The sequence below is a fragment of the Seriola dumerili genome, unplaced genomic scaffold (assembly GCF_002260705.1).
Source record: "Seriola dumerili isolate Sdu_G_001 unplaced genomic scaffold, Sdu_1.0 BDQW01000187.1, whole genome shotgun sequence".
NCBI classification, from domain to species: domain Eukaryota; kingdom Metazoa; phylum Chordata; class Actinopteri; order Carangiformes; family Carangidae; genus Seriola; species Seriola dumerili.
This window is the reverse complement of record NW_019174442.1, coordinates 962492-981667: the sequence shown is the minus strand read 5'-3', so window position 1 is coordinate 981667 and position 19176 is coordinate 962492. Positions and strand designations below refer to the sequence as shown.

The following is a 19176-nucleotide window of genomic DNA, read 5'->3' as shown; positions in this document are numbered from 1 at the left end:
ACCTTTGAAAGGGTCTTGTTGTAAGTTCCTCTGCTGCCGAACATGGTCTCTAGCCAGGAGCTGGTCGTGGTGATAGTTGCTTGACAAGAGCTTCGGCCATCATGGTCTTCATAGTAGAAGAGGTTGTAATACACTCTATAAGCAGTGCTACGTCTTCAGGGCAGATTGGAGGCTACAGTGAGTCGCCATCGGAAAGTGAAGAGACAGCCTGTGCTAGCTGGTTAGCGCGCTAATTTGAGAAGAAGAAAAGAAGTGATAGAAACAAGATAGTTAACATTGGTGTTACTTTCCACCGTTGTAGATAGCTCCTGGCGAGTGAATGAATTAAGTTTGATGCTGAACTCACAACACTTCCTCCAGACTGGTAAGTAAACAGCTGTTAAAGTTAAGATATGTAGCACTAGCAAAACTTACAAATAACTCCCTTTATCAGCTAAATGGGAGCCTGAGTCTGTGTATGCATGTGTTTCTATAGGAACCCACTGACCTGCCCTCCTGTTAAACTGATGGGATTTGTTTCACCAGCTTTCCACTGGAACTGAAATCTTCAAGGTTAAAATAAATGAACGGAGGCAGAGAAGGACGGTCTGTTTGGTTTGTTAACGCAGAGTGCACATGTGGCTGAGCAAGAGAGCATGAGGGATGAGGACAGTAAGAGGATGGGATGGGTAAAGACAAACAGGGACACACAAGTAGATGAAGTGGTTTGGAGTGAAACGAGAGCAAACAAAGCAAAATTGTTTTTATATGGATTAAACAAAAGTGGTATAAGGTATTGATTGGTGAGCTTTAGATGTGCTGGTGGGTGACTGTGCTTGCAGTTTCCCACTGTTTCCAGTCTTTGTGCTAAGCTAAGCATCATATTTACTGTAAATGCATGATAGCAGTATCACGCCTCATATCTAAATCAAGGTACAGAAGCAAATAAATACACAGTATTTTTCCAAATTATTGATATTACATTCTGTTTGTTTGTCAGAGATGGCAGATCAGTCATCTGTGAGTCATATGTGAGTTATGTGAGAGGATGAATTAGTCAGAATGTGCTTTTTGTCTGTATGTGTGTCGCCCAGTCCAACTGACAAACACAGCATGATGGTTTCCAGGCTGAGGGATTAAACCTCAGGACAACATACAAACCCCATTGTGTGGGTGATGATGACTTTCAGACTTTTCATCTCATCTCATCAATTCCTCTGCCCAAAGTAAATTATAACATTCTCACCCACACACAAATTCAGTGACGTACATGAACACACTAAAAGAGTGTTCATTGAACGTGCTCATGTTTTTGGCCAACGGTGAACTGACCGTATCTGTTTGCAGCTGGTGATCATGAATGTGAGCTTCATAGATGGCGGAAATGGACCAAAAAGCTGTTTGCCAACCGCCAAAAAAAAAAAAAAAAAAAATCAGAAGAAGAAGAAGAAGAATTGGGTTTTATGGCAGCACCTGCAGACTGTATACAGCACCCAGCATGGAGCCTGTACCAACCACTATTTTTCTGGAGGTCAGCAGCTGGAGGTTCAGGGTCTAGAGTTTCAGTTTCTCATCAGTTTGGGACTATGTGTTGACGGCTCCCAGACCCCAGTGCTTGACATTGTGCTTTATAGGTTTCAATAAAGGTTTTCCAAGTTGTGTTTTTTTGGGGGTTTTTTTGTAAGTCAGAGTTTAGAAATGACAGGAAACGATGTAGCTTCATGCTCAAATTACACATAATCTTAAAGTCAAACAATGTCTCTTTCATTTCACTTCAATGTTGAACCTCTGTGTTTGTGTGTCTTGGTTCGCTGTATTACCAGCTAGCTGCACTATAGTAGATATTTTAGAAGCGGACAGGCTGGCCTCTTGTAAAACATGCAATATCTTGTGATTCATTCTAACGATGCACTTGACTAACTAGCCTTTTTAATATTGTGCAGTGAGTCATTCTGAGGTTGAACTTTTATGTCTCTTTTAGAGGGAGAAACTGGCTTTGTTTTGCAGATGCTGACACACCCTGAGTCAACCTGTTTCTCTGTTAGCCTCTGCTATGGTCACTTAAGTGTGTTTGGAGACCTTCCTCTGTTGCTTCAAAGTGAAAGGTCACTGACACCAAAACGGAGAGGGGGGTTGTTCCTGCTGATGACATGATCCAGCCAACTTGACATGCACCTGAGTGCAGAGGGATTTTCCGGAGCCCTCTAGCTCATTATAGGCATTACATTTGCTGTTTAAACACTTGAGAATAAGAGCGAGAGGTGGGACGAGATGCCCTTCCTATTTCTGGCAGCGACAAGACAGGTTGGTTTGGATTGAAAGAAGTCAGTCCAGGAAATAAGTTATGATGTTTAACTTAATTTGGAAGGATGCCCAGTTAGTCACCTTTTGCCAACAGTTGAATGACCACACCTCCCAATGTACCCTCAGGGGTTTTTGAACATGCTCTGGTTTCATGATGCAGTATTCAGATGTCTCAGATGAGGTAATGTTCACGTTAACACTAGTTTTACAAATTTTAAAGCATAAATATTAATAAAGTAGCATTTGTAATGAACTATAGAAGATGACACAGTCCTCCGACAACACCATTCAAAGATTCCACTTCTACACTAACATTTAGCAATTTTTTTCCAACATCTATAAATATATAAATGTGCAGTTTACAGCCCCAAAATGGCTAAAAATGTCCACCTGATGAATGAAATGTCAATACTCTCCTTGGTTGTGGTTTGTTCTCCACCAACTCCTGAGGCAAATATCATTTTCTTTTCCAGACATATTCTCTCCAACAATTGATTTCCTTTACAAGCTTGAATATTCAACCATGTAATGTTTAATGTTTTTTTTTGTTTGTTTGTTTTATCTCACTTGATGAAATATAAAACTATATTAGGCTCGTCTTAACCACCAGACAAACACACAGAGAAACTGGGTTATACTCACCAGACAGCCAACAAGCTGCGTTTGGCCAGTGTTAAGAGAGACACACATTGGACTAGCTCTTTCATTATGGATCTGGTTACAGGCCTACACACACACACACACACACACACACACACACACACACACACACACACACCTATATGTACACAAATAGCTCCATGGGAACCCCTGCCAGCTCTGCCAAAATACAATGGCTATTTGTCAGTGTGAAGTGTAGTTACACAATGTAACACACATACACGAACACTGATAAAGAATGCATTGTGTTTTGTATCCTGAATGACAAATCCAAATATTTTTCATTCACAAAAGGAGAAAGAAAACATTTAATGTCCCTGGACTTCTCTCCACCAAACTGAGCAGGACGACCTGATGGTCGGACAAACTGAACTTCAACTTGAGGAACCAGGCTCAAGCCCTTTGTCTTTGTAGTGAGTATGTGATTTGCTGAATCCCTGCAAGCTCCAGGGGATCTGCTGAGTAGCTGACCCTGACCTTTGACCTACCCAGGAGGATGACAGACACAAATGCTTTACAAATATTGAACATCCTACATGTCAGAAACATAATCCTGACTGTTATTGGCATTAGAATCTGTATTACTGCAATAAACGTAGCATGTCTTATTTTTTTGTTTGGTAATATACTACCATTATTTTGTATGATAACAACATTCAGATGTGTTGCTTGTTGTTTTTTTATTTTGTGTTCCTGTTCATAGAACCTTTGACTACAGGTTGTAATGGATGGATGTTTACTTATTCAAACAAGGAGAAAGAAAAAAAACACCTTGGATCCTCTTTCCAGCTCAAGCCCAACTATACTCAGGAAACTCACTTTCCTGCTCAACTGGTCTTAACCTGCTCTCGGGCCCCCTCCTCCTCCTCCTCTTCCTCCTCCTCCTCTTCTTCTTACTCCTGCTCAGACACAATAGGTCATCTGGGGCACAAAGAGAACTGGGCGAGAACGTCTCAACGTTTCCAGGTGACAATAGCAGTCACGTCTACACTGAGGTTTCTTGTCCGTGGTTGAGTTTCTTTGCATTACACACAAGATTGGTCGATGTTCAGTGATGTGCAGAAGGGTCGCCTTATAAATCTTGCCTCTAAATTGCTGTACTGTCTTCACCAGCAGTTATGAAGGTTCTACCATTTGATGTGACCGAGGATTAATAATGTCAGGTTTTTGCACATTCCTTAGATCTTAAAGGAGTGTTAACTAACTCACACAAAGGACAAAGTGTCTTTAACAATGAAGAGGAAAATGAGCAAATGCTGAAATGAATGCCTGATGAGTCAAACCAATTAGAGAGCGGTGAGGGTGTGACTCTGCTGTGAACAGCAGTGTGGAACGGCGTGGTTTGTGCTTGTTAATGTCTTGTCAGAATTTGATAATTTTTTGAAATTTTTTTACTCTTTGTCTCCATAACTATCTAAGATCACAGACATTTTTGGTCACACTCATTGCTATTGATCCTTTTAAATGATCTTTCAGGTGTGTTTTCCATCTCTTTGTTTATTGAAGCCTTTATATATATATATATATGGATATATATATATATATATATATATATATATATACCCAAAAAAGGCTTCAATAAACAATATATTTCTTAGATTTTTCCGCTCAACATTAAACACCACTCTCTGGTCACCATGCCAACATCGCAGGAATGTGGAAATGCAGGATATGTAATATTATTTAGCAGGAAACACTGCACCAAAGAAAGGCTTTCTGTGTGTGTGTGTGTGTGTGTGTAGGTGTGTGTGTGTGTGTATGTGTACACACTTAGCAAGATGACTTAAGTTCTGGACCTGAATTATGAAGGTCTTTTCAGGGGCATGAGGACGTTTTAGTCAGTCCTCAGTTTTACAAGAAGTCATTTGTAGGTCAGAGGTTAAGTTGTGGGTTTTGTGTGTTAGATTTAAGGTTAAGGTAAGAGCCTTTGATTTCCCACTGAAGGGATGTCCACATAAGTAGCTATATGCTCATGGGTGTGACCAAGTTTTCTATACTCTTAAAGGAATAGTTTGACACTTTTTTGGCAAATACTCTCTTGCCAAGAGCTGGATGAGGTAGATGAGAAGAGCAATACATCTCTAAAATCTATACAGTAAATGACCCTGAGCAGCTGGTTAGCTTAGTTTAGCATAAAGACTGTTCCAACATTTTTAGACTGCAGAGATTACAAGTTCATGACATTAGAAGAGAGCACTGGTGTGGTTCATGGATATGGATCCAACCAAGTTACGATGACACAAGTACCTACACCCTGCTTATACGTTTTGAAAACATTCCTCGCCATCTTAATATGATTATGGCCAATGCAAATCTCAGTCTTATCAATTTAAAAACTGACTTTTTATACTGAGCACATAAAAAAAGATAAGATCTGTCCGAATCACAACCCGTAGGGGATTTTAATTTGCATGAATGTAATGTTAACAGTTACAATGTTTATCACATATTGTTATATGTTGAACTGTTGTAGTATTGTTATTATTACCTGAGATGTGAAACCACAAGTGATGGACAAAGTGAGCCCGTCTGTGCTCACACTGATCCAACCTCTCACTGCTCCTGTTCTTTTATACCAGGCTATAAAAAGACGACAATAGACTAATTATTAACTGTGAACACTGCTCTTATGCCCTGTAACTCTACACTACACACACACACACACACACACAAAGACAAACACACACATGACTGATGTTGAACTAATGGGTGGAGATGAATGAAGCAGTTCAATGACCAGCCAGATGACAAGGTTGAACAAAACAACTTGACAGCAAGTGAGTCTGTAATAAATCATGTGATTTTAATAGTTTATTACAAAATAAAACAATCTGACAGAAAATAGCAGTTTCAAAACATGCTAGTAATGCCACTGGGTCTAATATTACAAAAATCTACTTTGCGTTTAACAGGAGCAAAGTGAACTCAATGATTAGATTAAAGAGGCGTCTTTGTTGATAATGTTTTCATTTGCTCAACCTTTATTTTACACCTATTCAGGCAACTTAACAGGCTCATTAGCCATGATCAGTGTCTCATGTTATCACAAGGTACACAAAGATGTTTTTGTGTATGTACTGCATGTTATGAACAGTATGTGTTAGCATAAATACTCACTAGAACAGCAACTGTCTATTAATCCACACCTTAAAATAGTCCCCAACAAATGCAATGTTTACATCTGATCGAGTAACATTTTCTATGAACCACAGTGCCCAGGTCTTCTACAAATGTATTTGTCTTTTGTTTTTTTAATTCAAGTATTTATTCATGATACATTTTTTAAAGCTTTACATCTTCAGAAGGAACCAGTGGGCTTGAGCCTGAGAGCCACAGACAGCGTGAGGAGGTCAGAAAGTACTGAGAAATGAACTAACCTATTGCTGGTTTTTGCCTTTTTATGGGATTTATTCACAATAACAAAGAAATAGAACATTGCCATCTTCATCATTTAAGTTTACACATTTTAAAAATATATTTATGGCACATTCAGGGGCTTTATTCTTTTTAATAGACCAACTGATGTCTAGATACAATTACTTTAAAATTTCAATCAAACTCCAATTAAATTATACCTTCCCTCTGAGGGATGTAATGTAATTGTTACCGCGCTACATGGAGGAGGTCGAAGGTCAACTCTGTGACATCAAAGGCGAGATGAGGGTGCATGGGGTCGACAAAGACCTCTGGACCCCCTGATTGGCTGGTGGTGTGCTGGGTGTGTTTGAGAGAATCCAGGGTGGCGTAGATGACCCTGGCCCGCTGCTCCTCTGAGGGAGGGTCCGCCCAGCGATGACACGGCAGCGAGGGCGAGTGAAGGAGGAAATAGACGGACGACATGTAGACTTTAACAAACTCCTGTTTCAGAAAATTCAGGTCTCTCTGCAAACACACAGGGAGGAAGAGACAGTTTATAAACACACCTCATCAGCAGCCTGCAGTGACTGGATGCACTGGATGCACATTCAGGGAGGAACACACACAAACACACTTCTTGGAAGAGAAAAGCCACCAGGTTACTCATGCTGACATCACCCTCTACAGGTCTGTAGTGGTTTTACACACACAAACACACATCTCACCTTCTGTGCTCTGCTCATATTGGTCTCAGCATCCAGCCAAGCACCCTGAGGGAAAACATCAGATCCTTTTATTACCAAATCATTGAGTGATATATTCAAGATTTCCTTCTTATTACACAGATTGGATGAGTCCAGCTGCTTGAAAACCAACTAACCCTAAAATATTTTTTCTTACTGAGGGCTTCAGAAGACTTTTACTGACTCGTTTTGGTCTAAATGCTGTTTCAGTGGGAGAAATGCTGAATACTGGTCATTCTAGGTATTTGATACAAAAAACTACAATACAACTTATATAGCAACAAACGAGTAGGAATATAACAATTCCTGCTATAATCCCTTCAGAAAAAGCAACCAGGAACAAATATGACCACGATGCCCTCCCAACTGACCCTGAGGGCATCCAGCAGGTCTGGTTGGTCCAACAGCACAGGGAAGGTAGAAAGTATAGGACTGCATATCAAATCTGAAACAGACAGAAATGTTATTCAATTGGTTTTTCTGAGAATTGTGGATGTCTGCAGTTTGAAAAAGAGGCATGGACGTGCGTGTTCTACCTGCATTCTGCATGGTAGGCCTGTCCATCAGTAGTGTGTCAGCTAGCAGCTGTCTGTGTAGAGCCAGCAGATGGACACAGCTCAAACAGTGCAGCAGAGTGTCTGGCAGGAGACTGAAGGGGGAAAAAGTACTTGTTACTACGCACATCTAAATCTGGTAATGATTATATACATATATATAAAATACTGAATTAGATCACATAATCTACTGCAGGTGTTCAAGCTCTGTTGTAGTTTTTTCTTTCTGATCCTCCCACCTGAGCTGCGTTCTGGTCCGGCTGTTGGCTGATTTCAACTTGACAATCAGTTTCGGCTGCCGCCTGGCCTGAAGCATCTGCTGGAAAACACCAGTTTGAGCTGAGAGGAGAGGAGAGGAGAGGAGAGGAGAGAAGAGGAGAACGGAGACTGAAATCTCTTGTTTTTCACTGATTGTTTGTCTGATTGTGATCTGATGGGAGGAAACTTTTTGACTGGACTTGTGTTGAGCTCTGCTGTGTCTTCTTACATCCTCTGGTGACTGAAGCCTCCACTGCTACATCCTTCTCGTAAGGAGTTCCACCGTTCACTGGCAGCTCATAGGTCCTACACACAGATTAGATAAGAAGTTTAAGTATTCAGCGCAGAGTTTAGTCTGTCCCTTTTTTTAAAACACATTATTCATGCCTTAGGTAGGTGTGGTCAGTTTCATTTTCAGTTATCCATCCATTAATTTTTCATATGAGACATGCATATAAAAATGAATGAATGAGTGATGTGTGTTTGGGTGATTTCATATTTATGTGTGGCTCTAACTATGTGTATGTCTGTCTATTTACAGTGTACACATATTCTTTGTATGTATAATATGTAGCAGGCTGCATTAATGAATACATGTAAAAAACAGTGTTTTTATTATTTTAATGTATATAAGACTGTGTGTGCATTGTATGCACTGATATATCTGCGTGTCTACCTGTTGGGGAGTGGACTTCCTGTGTCATCGGTCAGTTTGAGGAAAGCCCAGCCACAGCTCAGGTCTCCTCTCTCACCTGTAGACTAAAACACACACATAACTACAGATCGGACATGGTTCCTTCAAAAACACTCTCTGCTTGTCCATTTTTAGAGAGGGGATTTGCCTTTTCTTGTCTTCCATCACAACAAAAAAAGGTCTCAACAGTGGTTTTCCATTTCCTGTGTGTTTCTTTGTATCTTATCTGCACTGACTTAATCGCATCATGTGTATCTGAATGTGTGTGTTGGTTCTTACATTCCGTATAAAGGTGACTCCCAGTTCAAAGAGGATACCGAGGTCAGGAGAAGTAGAGTTGCAGCGTAGGAAACAGTCTCCATCTAGGAGGCTGGGCAGGATACCTGCCATCTAGAGCAAACACACACACAAACACTTGTGCTGGATTTCAGATTTGAGTTCAGCTTTAAGCACGAGTTTTTGTGCCAGAAGTAGTTTGAGCAAAGTTCAAATCACCTGAACAGACAACAAAGGGAAACAACAACAGTGTGTGATTCCAATCTTGATAATGCTGCAAACATACCCTGGGAGAGAAGCTCCAGGTCTTGGGGCTCCTGGAGTTGTAGGTTGCCCTCACTGTGTGGATGTTACTTAACACCTGAAACACAAGTAGTCATTTAAAAAAAAAAAAAAAAAAAAAGCTAGGATGGAAAAAGAGAGTTAAAAGTAGAAATCGATAAAGAAAGAATCTGATAAAGAAATCGAGGAGATGAATCACCCACTACTTTTTGGCTATTAACTAATAAATAAAGTGTATTTATTAAACTGTTTCCATTAAACAGAGACTTGGGTAGGAGGGAGGTAAGGAAGTACAGCTGTATTTACAACATAGATACCCCTGATACCTGAGTTCCATCAAAGGCACAGAGGCGGATGTGTCTGCTGAGGACCTGAACTCCAACCCCAGGAGTGGGAATCATCCTGCAACTCCACAAAGTGAAACAAACACACGTCCGGACCTGCCGAGCACGAACCTACACGACAAGTTCACAGAAAAGTGAACCGCTTCAGTCAAGAGAGTGTGTTCATGACACAAGAAACTGAAAGAAAACTGAAAGAAAGAGAGACTGTCTCACCCTGCCAGTGTCTGGGTCCAGGAAGAGGTCTTTAAAGGAGAGCTGTGATTGGCTGAGCTCAGGCTGAATATGGTGACTTCCTCTGTATTTTACACCTAGAAAAAGAAACGTGTGATTTTTTTGCCTGTTAATCATACAGTATTTTTTAAAGAAGAGCTAAAGTTACTAACAGTGACTGACACCTCTCTAGTCTCGCTCCCTCTGCTTCTCCCCGCATGATTGCTACTCTTTAATTGTTTGTAAAAACTAATATAGTAATAGTATAGTAATATCACTAATAAAGCTAATGAAATGTAACATGGGGAGAAAATACTAGAAACAACCTAATAATAGAATTAATTATTAGGTGTAATTTTCTTACAAACAGTTCAGAGCTGAAATGAGTCAATTATTCAAGAAGCTTGTTGACAGAAAATTAGACAATTTTGTTATCAAGTAATTATTAGCTATAATTAATATACAGATAAATTATAGTAATTTTACGAGCAAAAATATCCTCTGATTTCAGCTTTTCGTTTTTCGAGCTTTTGAGAGTTGGACAGGCAAAATGAGAAATTTGAAGTCACTGGGACTCTGTGAAATTGTAATCTGCATTTTCACAATTTTATAACATTTTATAGACAAAATGATGACTTGATTAATTGAGAAAAAAGCCATAAAATATTTAATTGATGATCTTCTGAATCTACTGACTGAATGCTTCTAACACAAGTGACATACTTTATTTAATGACCGTGTTAATGTGTGTTTCTGGGAACTATGAGTGTGTGTATAAGCATGGTTGGAAAAATATAGTCCTTCTAGACTTTGTTATTCATGTCAGACTGTACACACTTTCATACTGTAGTTACCACATGGGCAAGGCAGCATGTCAGACCAGAGACCTTTCACCTATATGGTGTGTGTTTGTTAGAATGTATAATGACCTTCATCCACCAGCAGTTTGTTGAGAGTTGATGGTCTGAATCCTGATGGTATAGCCCCCATGGCAGACAGCACATCCGTTGCATCAATCTGTCACACACACACACACACACACACACACACAGTAAAAAGTCTAAACATATTGAATATACAGTATTTGTTGACAGGTAAATGATCAGTGGCATCAGTTCCAGTTGTTGTAATTACAGAGGATGTAGTTTTACCTCAGTCAGAGCCTTTCTCACAGTGGACCAGTTGGAGTGTAAAGCTCCGCTGTCACAGAACAAATGACAAGGATGAAGTTACTATCATTACTAGTTTCAAACCAAGATTCAAATGATTGATATTTGGTGGTTGTTGGTCATCTGGATAAATGCAGGCAACATCATCCAACTCGGACAAGGTCCTTTTGATCAAAGACTCACAATAATCTGAGGAGCACTGATCCAAAAACATCTGGAAGCTAAACGTCATTAAATTTAAAACATAAATTTTAAAGTTAAACCTCTGTTTGTCTTGGGCATCGGTCAGTTCTTCACCATCTTGCTCTTCATCCTCCTCTGACGACTCCTCCTCATTTTCATCATCACTGTCGTCCTTTTCATCGTCGTCATCTTCATCATCTTCGTCTTCATCGTCAACACCAGGGCCAATCTGAAAAATTAGTGGTTTTAACTGCTTAAGATCCCTATAATTTACAATAGCACACTACAGTTACTTACATTTAACATTAACAACACAGGAAGGTTTAATATGTTTGAATATAAATGGGCCTCTGTGAGGATGATTTAAAAAAAGAGCCATTTATAATGTTGTTTCCCTGTGCACTTTTGTGCAAGTTGTGTTGAGTGTGTGGAGACAACAAATATGGTTAAAAAATATGGAAAAATGCTGAAAAAGCTCAAAACATTTTCAATATACATCATACACCATGTTTGCAGTTTCATGTTATAATAAGATGTACTTTAGCAGGTTGTGTACCTTCAGGTAGGTTTTTGGAACCACTCCTCTGTTGCCTTTAGTGTCCTGGGCAAGCCACCATCCATCTGCTGTCTTCCTGATAATCCTCAATGCCTCCCCCCTCTTAAAACAGCAGGGAATTGAACAAGTCATGTAACTTCATGTTAGTTATGAATCACTAACGAACAGACTTGTTAATTATTTTTTAAATGAAAAAAAAAACAATATTTTGAGACCAAAGGAGATAAAACTCAAGAAAAGACAAGAAAATCTAATCTGGGAACAAGCCTGTCTACACAAAATAAAATACAGTGAAATTACATATTGCAAAAGTACTTACATCACTTGAAATCATCTGATTTATGAGCAAGAGTAAGAGGTCACTTACAGAGCATACACCCAGGTTCAAGCAAAGACTTTTAAACTGAACAGGCATGCCCTAAGAGAATAATTTCTCACCCACTCCACCTACTTTGCAACTTTAAAAAGACAGTATGAAGAGAGTAGTAAAGGAGGGGGTTTGGAGTTGAACCAGTTTGTTGGAAGAGGAAACTGTTGGTTATCACAGCTCAGGCTCTCCTTCTCATTTTAACCACTTCGTAGACCCCTGCATGTTGTTGACATGTCACCTCGCTGTGCTTTATCTCTGTCTGTGAAACAGAAAGTACTTCACCTGAACAGACAGATCTCCTTCCTGCTGTCCTTTGAAATCACTGAGGACTGTGTAGATTCGAGGATCTGACTGAGAGGGTGGTTTCACAGCTCGGTTCTCATTCTCATCCTCATTACCATCATTATCAGCATCGTCTTCATCATCATTATTACTGTCTTCGTCATCATCATCCTCGCTATCTTCTTTTGAAACATCGCTGTGGATAAATACATGGTAACATGAAAACATATTTTTAAATTTAGGATGACACATCAAACTATTGTTTTGCTTCTTTTTTACAACCTAAAAAAATTGAGTTTCAAAGTTCAAATGCACTGGATGTGATAAATCTCAACTGATGTTTCAATTGTTGTAAGGAAATTGAGCCACTGCAGTCGGGAATATGGTACTCTTAACTGGATAACAAAGAGAAACAGTGTTGTACATAAAACAATCATAAATGACCCCCATCATATCGCTTTTTTCTTTGCAGTGAGCACACAGGTCACTGACCCTGCAGCAGTGCTCGGTCCTGGTGGTGAAAGCTCCAGAGAGAGCGTATTCAGACGCTCCAAGATGTTCTGCAGTCGTCTCTCCTCTTCCTGTTTCCTCTGATCGTAGTTTCCCACCGGAGCTGGCTCATTAGCCTAGAAGCAAATCATACATTATTTAATCCATAACATAGAAGGTTGTGTTAGGTTTGTTATATTCCAAAGTTTCTCTTAAATTTAACTGAACAAATTACCTTAATGCAAACCTGAAAACCTCATTATGACTAAAATGTTGTCTCAGAGATTATAATCAGAGTAAATTTATTTGGGGCCATAAAAAATGTCAATTTTCAGGATACAAAAAAATAATATTTGTGAAGAATGGTATTGCTTGCTTGTATTTTTCATCATCCAAAAGTTGAACTGAGTAATTGTAGAACTGTACTTGTTGCAAAGAAGTTACTTAGACTTCGGCATAATTCATGTTTACTGACAGTATACAGCATTAACCTTCGTTAGTTTCATCAGTGTCCTTAGTGTCTTCTCAGCCGACATCTGCAGGTCTTGACATCTGTTTGGAATTAGACACATTTAAAATCATACCTGAAAGCATTCGTGAGAAAAATCACCTAAATTTTAACAGGATGAAAAAAGCAATAGAAATAAAAGCTGAGTGAAGCCATGTCCCTTCAATAGTTTCAGAGCTTGTCCTTGTCTTAACTGGAGTTACAGTTTAGGAAGCACTGCTGTGGCTCTGTCAGAGCTGTTTACCTCCGGAATGCCTCTTCAGTAGATCCACCCTGACTCTGCACATCCTTGACCAGACTATCAACCTTGGTTGGAGAACCATGAGAAAAAACAACAATGAATACAAGAATATTGATACCAATGTGCAATTGAGGTTGAACTGCACACATACATTTTACAGTGTATATGCTTAATGATACCTGAGTCATATTTTTGTTGCTTGTGGAAAACAAAATAAGCACAGATCATCTATAAGCCTGTCTTTGGTTAGTCTCTTAGTTTCATACGTTACTTCAGTGAGCAATGTAAACAAAAGTTGTGCTGTGTGCAAAAAAAAAAAAATTTTTTAAAATGTGCAAGCCCATTACAGATGCTATGCTGCAGGCCAGTCTTCATTTAAAATCTGGCCTTTTAATGTTTCCCTGGTTCTTGACTGAGTTCTTCATTAAACAAGTCATAAGGTACTTTACCTTAGTGTACTCTACAAACTTCGGCATAAACTTGATCCACCAAAAAGCACTTGCTTTTAAGAAATTCTCAATTTTTACCTCTGTTTACTGAAATAAACGTATGGGTATAAGCGGCTACAAGATACAACTGTAAAGACCTCTTATGATAAAATTGGCCAAACTGTATGCTCCCTTAGCCGAGCTGCTACAGCTCAAAGCTCGGGATCGCTCTATTTGGAGAGTGGTTGATTAATATAAGAGTTACCGCTGCAACAACTTGTCTATTCATACTGTCTGACATTCTGTATCACACAGTTGGAGTTTAAACGTCGCCGTGAGAAACACACAAGCAGGCCCCATTCTTTAACAAACCTGTTTCTTGATTTCGTCCACTTCTCTCTGGACAAGTTGCAACGGTCCTTTTCTTTTTGGTGGCATTTATTTGCTTTTTTATGGGTCATAATCCATGCGTTAGCTAGCTAGCTGACTCTACACTTCCTCTGGTCGCTAGGCAACCGAGTTCCTCTTGAGGCTTGGGCTTGACTCTGAAATTAATTAATTGTCTATATTAACCTTGTTCATATATATTGTGTATTTATTATTAATAACTATGTTTTACAACACTTGTGGTGTATTAATCTTTTCTATATTTATAATCGAATTTATTATACAAGAAAAGAGAGACCATCTGACATGATTTCCTCCTGGTATTGAGCTAACGCCATCTACTGGCTGGAGGATGGAGCTGTTGAAAAAAAGAAATCTGCTAAAGTTGCTTCTTATATGTGGTTAATTAAATGGCTACCTCTATATGTTTCTATGGTTACTTGCAAGTAAGAATTTGTAATGTTGAAAATAGTTGACAAGACAATGTTTAATGCAGGTCTGAAGCTCCAAATCTGACCACTACACAGCACCTCACAAATAGAAAATTGATTCACAAATGTCTGTTTGAAAGTTGTAAATATTATATACATCTTAAACACTTTTAATTCATATGAAAATTTGTTTGTGAATTTGCAGATCCGTTTTAAACATGCAAGATATTTTGTGTGTTTACAAATAAATTTTTGTATTGTGGAAGGTGTTTTATATTCACAGTTTAAACATTCACACACTGATTGTCGATCTGTTCACACCATATTGAGACAAATTTAACTCTTTATAGAGCAGACACGTGTGTATGCAGAGTTGTGTAACCTTCCTTGTGACCTACAGAGGGCGTATTATATTGTGAAACATGCTGCCTTTAAGTTCTCCTCGTTAGCTTCCCTTTTTCAATGTTTATGTCGAAATCGTGATTTCAAAACACGTTTTTATTGCTTCTCTAGGTGGTAAATAAATACATCCCCATTGCATACTTTGTAAAAGTCATTTGCCAGCAATGTCCTTACTATCTTGCTATTCGAAACTTTCGAAATTACGACTTTTGTGATGGAACATGAACGCAGCAAATACTAGCTTACTCTACTCACCTCCAGTGTTATGTCATTTTCCTGCCATGGCTGCCCCCATCGCTCTCATTCAAGGCGCCAGCAGAGGCCTGGGGCTTGAATTCTGCAAGCATATTTTGAAAAACAAAACCCCTGCTGCCGTTATAGCGACATGCCGAAACCCGGATGGAGCGGCCGAGCTGCGGAGCCTGACCGGTCAACACCCGGGCAGGCTGACAGTCCTCAGGCTGGATGTGAACCGGGAGGAGGACATCCGCGGAGCAGCGGAGCGGGTTAAGGAAAGCTTCGGTCGGCTGGATTTGATTGTCAACTCGTCGGCAATGCTTCACCCCTCGGGGAAAGGAGAGACCAGCCTGAGAGATGTTTCTGCTCAGGTAAGGCATGTTTACTGACGATGTTTGAGCTGCTCTCACAATATGTTGAGTGGCATAAAAATGCTTTAAAGTTAGGTATCTTGTTCTACAAGTCTACAACATCATGTAAACTTGTCAGCCATGTCTATTCTGAGGTCTAGGGAACCACCCAGTGATCCTGTTGACATTGTCTGGAGTTCACAACAAAATAATCACATCCTTCACTAAAAGTCTAAACTCATCATTTTTATAAATAACTTATTGGGGAATTCACTTAGTTCCCTTCCCCTCTCTTTTGGGCATCGTTTCGTTTTGTTCATTCATGTGTTTTTTTCATCCACATCCCATGGCTCCATGGAAATAATCAGGGGGGTAACATTTGTGTCCTGGAACACCACCAAAGAACCCACCACATCTTTCAGCTGAACCATGGATCTGTACTGACTGATTGATTTTCTCTGTCAGGGCATCATTTTCACTTTGACAACCAACACAGTGGGTCCACTGGTTATGGCAAAATATTTTGCGCCTCTCCTTCAGAAGGGTGGAGGTGGTTTCGGCCAACAGCCTGCAGAAAAAGCCAAGCAGCACAGTGGCATCATTGTCAACATCACTGCCAAAGTGGGATCCATTGGCGACAACGGTAGGCATTGTGGGGGGAAAAAACATCAACCACCAGCAACTAGGTTACAATTCAGAAACCTTTTAAATACATGTACACACATTATGTAGATTACACCACTGCTGTTGCCTTGAGTAGAAGTCAAGGGAATCACAAAATAAGTTGTTTATGCAGTGTATGCATGTTAATGGAGAATAATATGCTGTATTTGTCTTCCAATCTAACTTCCTCTCTCCACTCCAACTTCTTCTCTCAGGTCTTGGGGGTTGGTACAGCTATAGGATGTCTAAAGCAGCTCTCAACATGGCCACCAGGAATCTGTCTATAGAGCTGGGCCGCAGTCGACCCAAGGTCGGTCTGAGTGCTCTCAGACATGCTTTTACCTTTTTTAATTTCATAAATACCAAAAACAAATGACACAATAGTGGAGACTATTGATAGCCTCCATATCTGCTCCAACACTAGCAGAGAAAACATGTTCGTCACTGGATGCATATGATGTCCTTATACCACAGGATCTTATAGTGATCTGATCAACTTGTGTTTCTGATTCTTCTCCAGGTGGTGTGTGTGTCCTTACATCCAGGAACAGTAAACACAGACCTCTCCCGGCCATATCACAGGAATGTGCCAAAAGACAAGTTGTTCAGCACCGAACAATCTGTCAGCTGTCTGATGAGCATCGTAGATGCCCTGAATATCGAAAAGACTGGCAAGGCTTACAACTGGGATGGGACTGAACTTCCTTGGTAGAATCAATAAATGGAAAGGAGGTCCCTGGTGGAGTCAGTCTAACCAGTCAAAAACAAATATTTTCCACTACCTCACAACCAACCAAAGTGCTACAATCACCTGTGACACTTGCCATCACATGAAGGCCTTATGTGGCTGATGCAGCTGTAACTATTCTATTGACCCAATGTAACATGAGTGGGGCTCATGTTGGCAGCAGAAATAATATATAATGATACCAATCTTGAGTGTTTTCTGCAGCATCAAGTGGTTTATTTTAAAGGAATAGTTTGATATTTTGGGAGATATGTTTATTCACTTGCTTTCCAAGAGTTAGATAATAAGATTGATCACACTCTTATACAGTATTTGCTCATTCAGTATGATGCTAGAAACAGGAGGTTAGCTTACCATAAAGACGGGAAACGGCTATCATGGCTAAAGCTTACAAATTAACATGGTATATCTCGTTAGGTTAATCTGTACAAAAACCCAACTATAAAAATGACGAACTGGTTTTACAGTATTGATCTTCTCATGTAAGGCTCAGCAACGAAGCAAATGAAAGCATATTTCCCAAACCTATTCCTTTAAGTGTGACAGGTATAAACAATTTCAATTATTCCTTGTTGTCTTTCATTTCTTATTGTTGAATAAAATCACTTTTTGTCATGACATTAGAGCGCTGAATTATTGTATGTGGCACAGTATCTTAAGATAATGTGGTTTCACTGAGAGATTCAAAACAATTACATGAAATCATTCCCAGGAATAAATAGGGTTATATGGGCAACCTTTGTTACTGTGGGTGCAGCATCTGTGTTGGATTCAGATACATTGCGGGGATGTGCCCAGCAGGGGGTATGGCATTTACACCTTCAAGGCTTTTAAAGTGTGTTGCATCCTCAGTCATGACGTTGAGGAAAAAGCATTGCATTTCTTTGAATAACAGAGGATAGAAGTCACGCACGAAATAAAAACTTAGATTTTATTTCTGAAACAGTGTAATAAATATTTTTCTTGTAAATGAGTGCTTTCAGGAGCAAACCTGCTGCACTGCATGTCTGTGATTGTTTTTATGTTTGTGCAGCTCTTCTTTACAGAAGAAGAGGAGAGACTTAAGGCACAAAGGGTTATGACTAATTGGCTGGGTAATGACTGAACTCAATCCTATTAAGAGACTTGCACCTGAAGGCTATACAACGTTGACCTGATTCTTAACAAATTGAGGTTACCAGGTTAATTCATCAGACCATAATTACATACATTTAACCAGAAAATTAAATAACATTCCCACTTTCAAGATGGAGACTGTCTCCTCAGAAGCCAGCCTACTTGTTAAATGATAATTAAAAATTCCTTACATTTCCTTCATTTAGTCAGTGAGTAGAAACAACTCAACAGTAATTACTTTAACCAGAAGATGGCAGCATTTAAAACTTAATTAATGTTCTTTACTGACATTGTGGAAATGATGGCATCTGTATATCCATTGTTGGCTTATGGTCTTCATCACAGTAAACTTCCATTTATTGATTGTTTGGTAAAGTGGTGTTACAATAATCTTTGGCTGAGATTACAATATGCCTGCATTGCTCCATGAGTGACCTTAAACTTTATGGTGAAGGTCTTATATAATGGTGCATTTTTACTCTTTATGGCACTTCTTAATCTGCATGTATTAACTTATGGTATTACTTAACTATCCAATGAACTGCAGGGGTGTCTGTGGTACTTAGTTATTGTATGACTATATAATAACCTTATGGTTAAGTGTGTTTTTGTCAGTATCACTTTACACAACTGTTTTTAAAACAATAATTATAGATTTTATTTCTTAACATATGTTTCTGGATACTTGTATAGCTTTTGAAAACTGAAATTTAGGTTAGGAATTAATTGGAAAGAAAGAAAGAAAGAAAGAAAGAAAGAAAATAAATGTCTTCCTAATGGTTCTAGTGATTGTTTCAAGTTTTTTGTCTTTATCAAGCTGAGATTGTTGTTTGACCTTTGTATCTTGCCTGATTTGAGTTTGCTATTCAATGCTCTGTTTGATATCAGGTCTCTCTTCAAATAAATGTTAATCTCATTACGACTATACCTGTTAAATAGAGCGGATTCTTTGCAA

At 39.2% G+C, this 19176-nt stretch overlaps 2 protein-coding genes across 2 annotated transcripts; one reads left to right on the top strand and one right to left on the bottom strand.

The window, feature by feature from the left end:
* Positions 1-5786: 5786 nt before the first annotated feature.
* On the bottom strand, positions 5787-14342 carry nphp1 (nephrocystin 1). Its single transcript, XM_022752951.1, has 20 exons — positions 14260-14342; positions 13463-13524; positions 13202-13262; positions 12714-12847; positions 12222-12417; positions 11570-11671; positions 11094-11242; positions 10813-10861; positions 10591-10678; positions 9665-9759; positions 9434-9562; positions 9112-9186; positions 8829-8939; positions 8532-8614; positions 8085-8161; positions 7837-7936; positions 7580-7692; positions 7415-7488; positions 7026-7070; positions 5787-6825 (listed from the first exon to the last, which is right to left on the bottom strand). Exons 1-20 carry the CDS (start codon positions 14323-14325, stop codon positions 6547-6549), a joined length of 2088 nt encoding a protein of 695 aa, XP_022608672.1. The 5' UTR covers positions 14326-14342; the 3' UTR covers positions 5787-6546.
* A 1001-nt stretch (positions 14343-15343) lies between these two features.
* On the top strand, positions 15344-17723 carry LOC111227455 (C-factor-like). Its single transcript, XM_022752963.1, has 4 exons — positions 15344-15715; positions 16160-16337; positions 16573-16667; positions 16878-17723. Exons 1-4 carry the CDS (start codon positions 15389-15391, stop codon positions 17067-17069), a joined length of 792 nt encoding a protein of 263 aa, XP_022608684.1. The 5' UTR covers positions 15344-15388; the 3' UTR covers positions 17070-17723.
* Positions 17724-19176: the final 1453 nt, after the last annotated feature.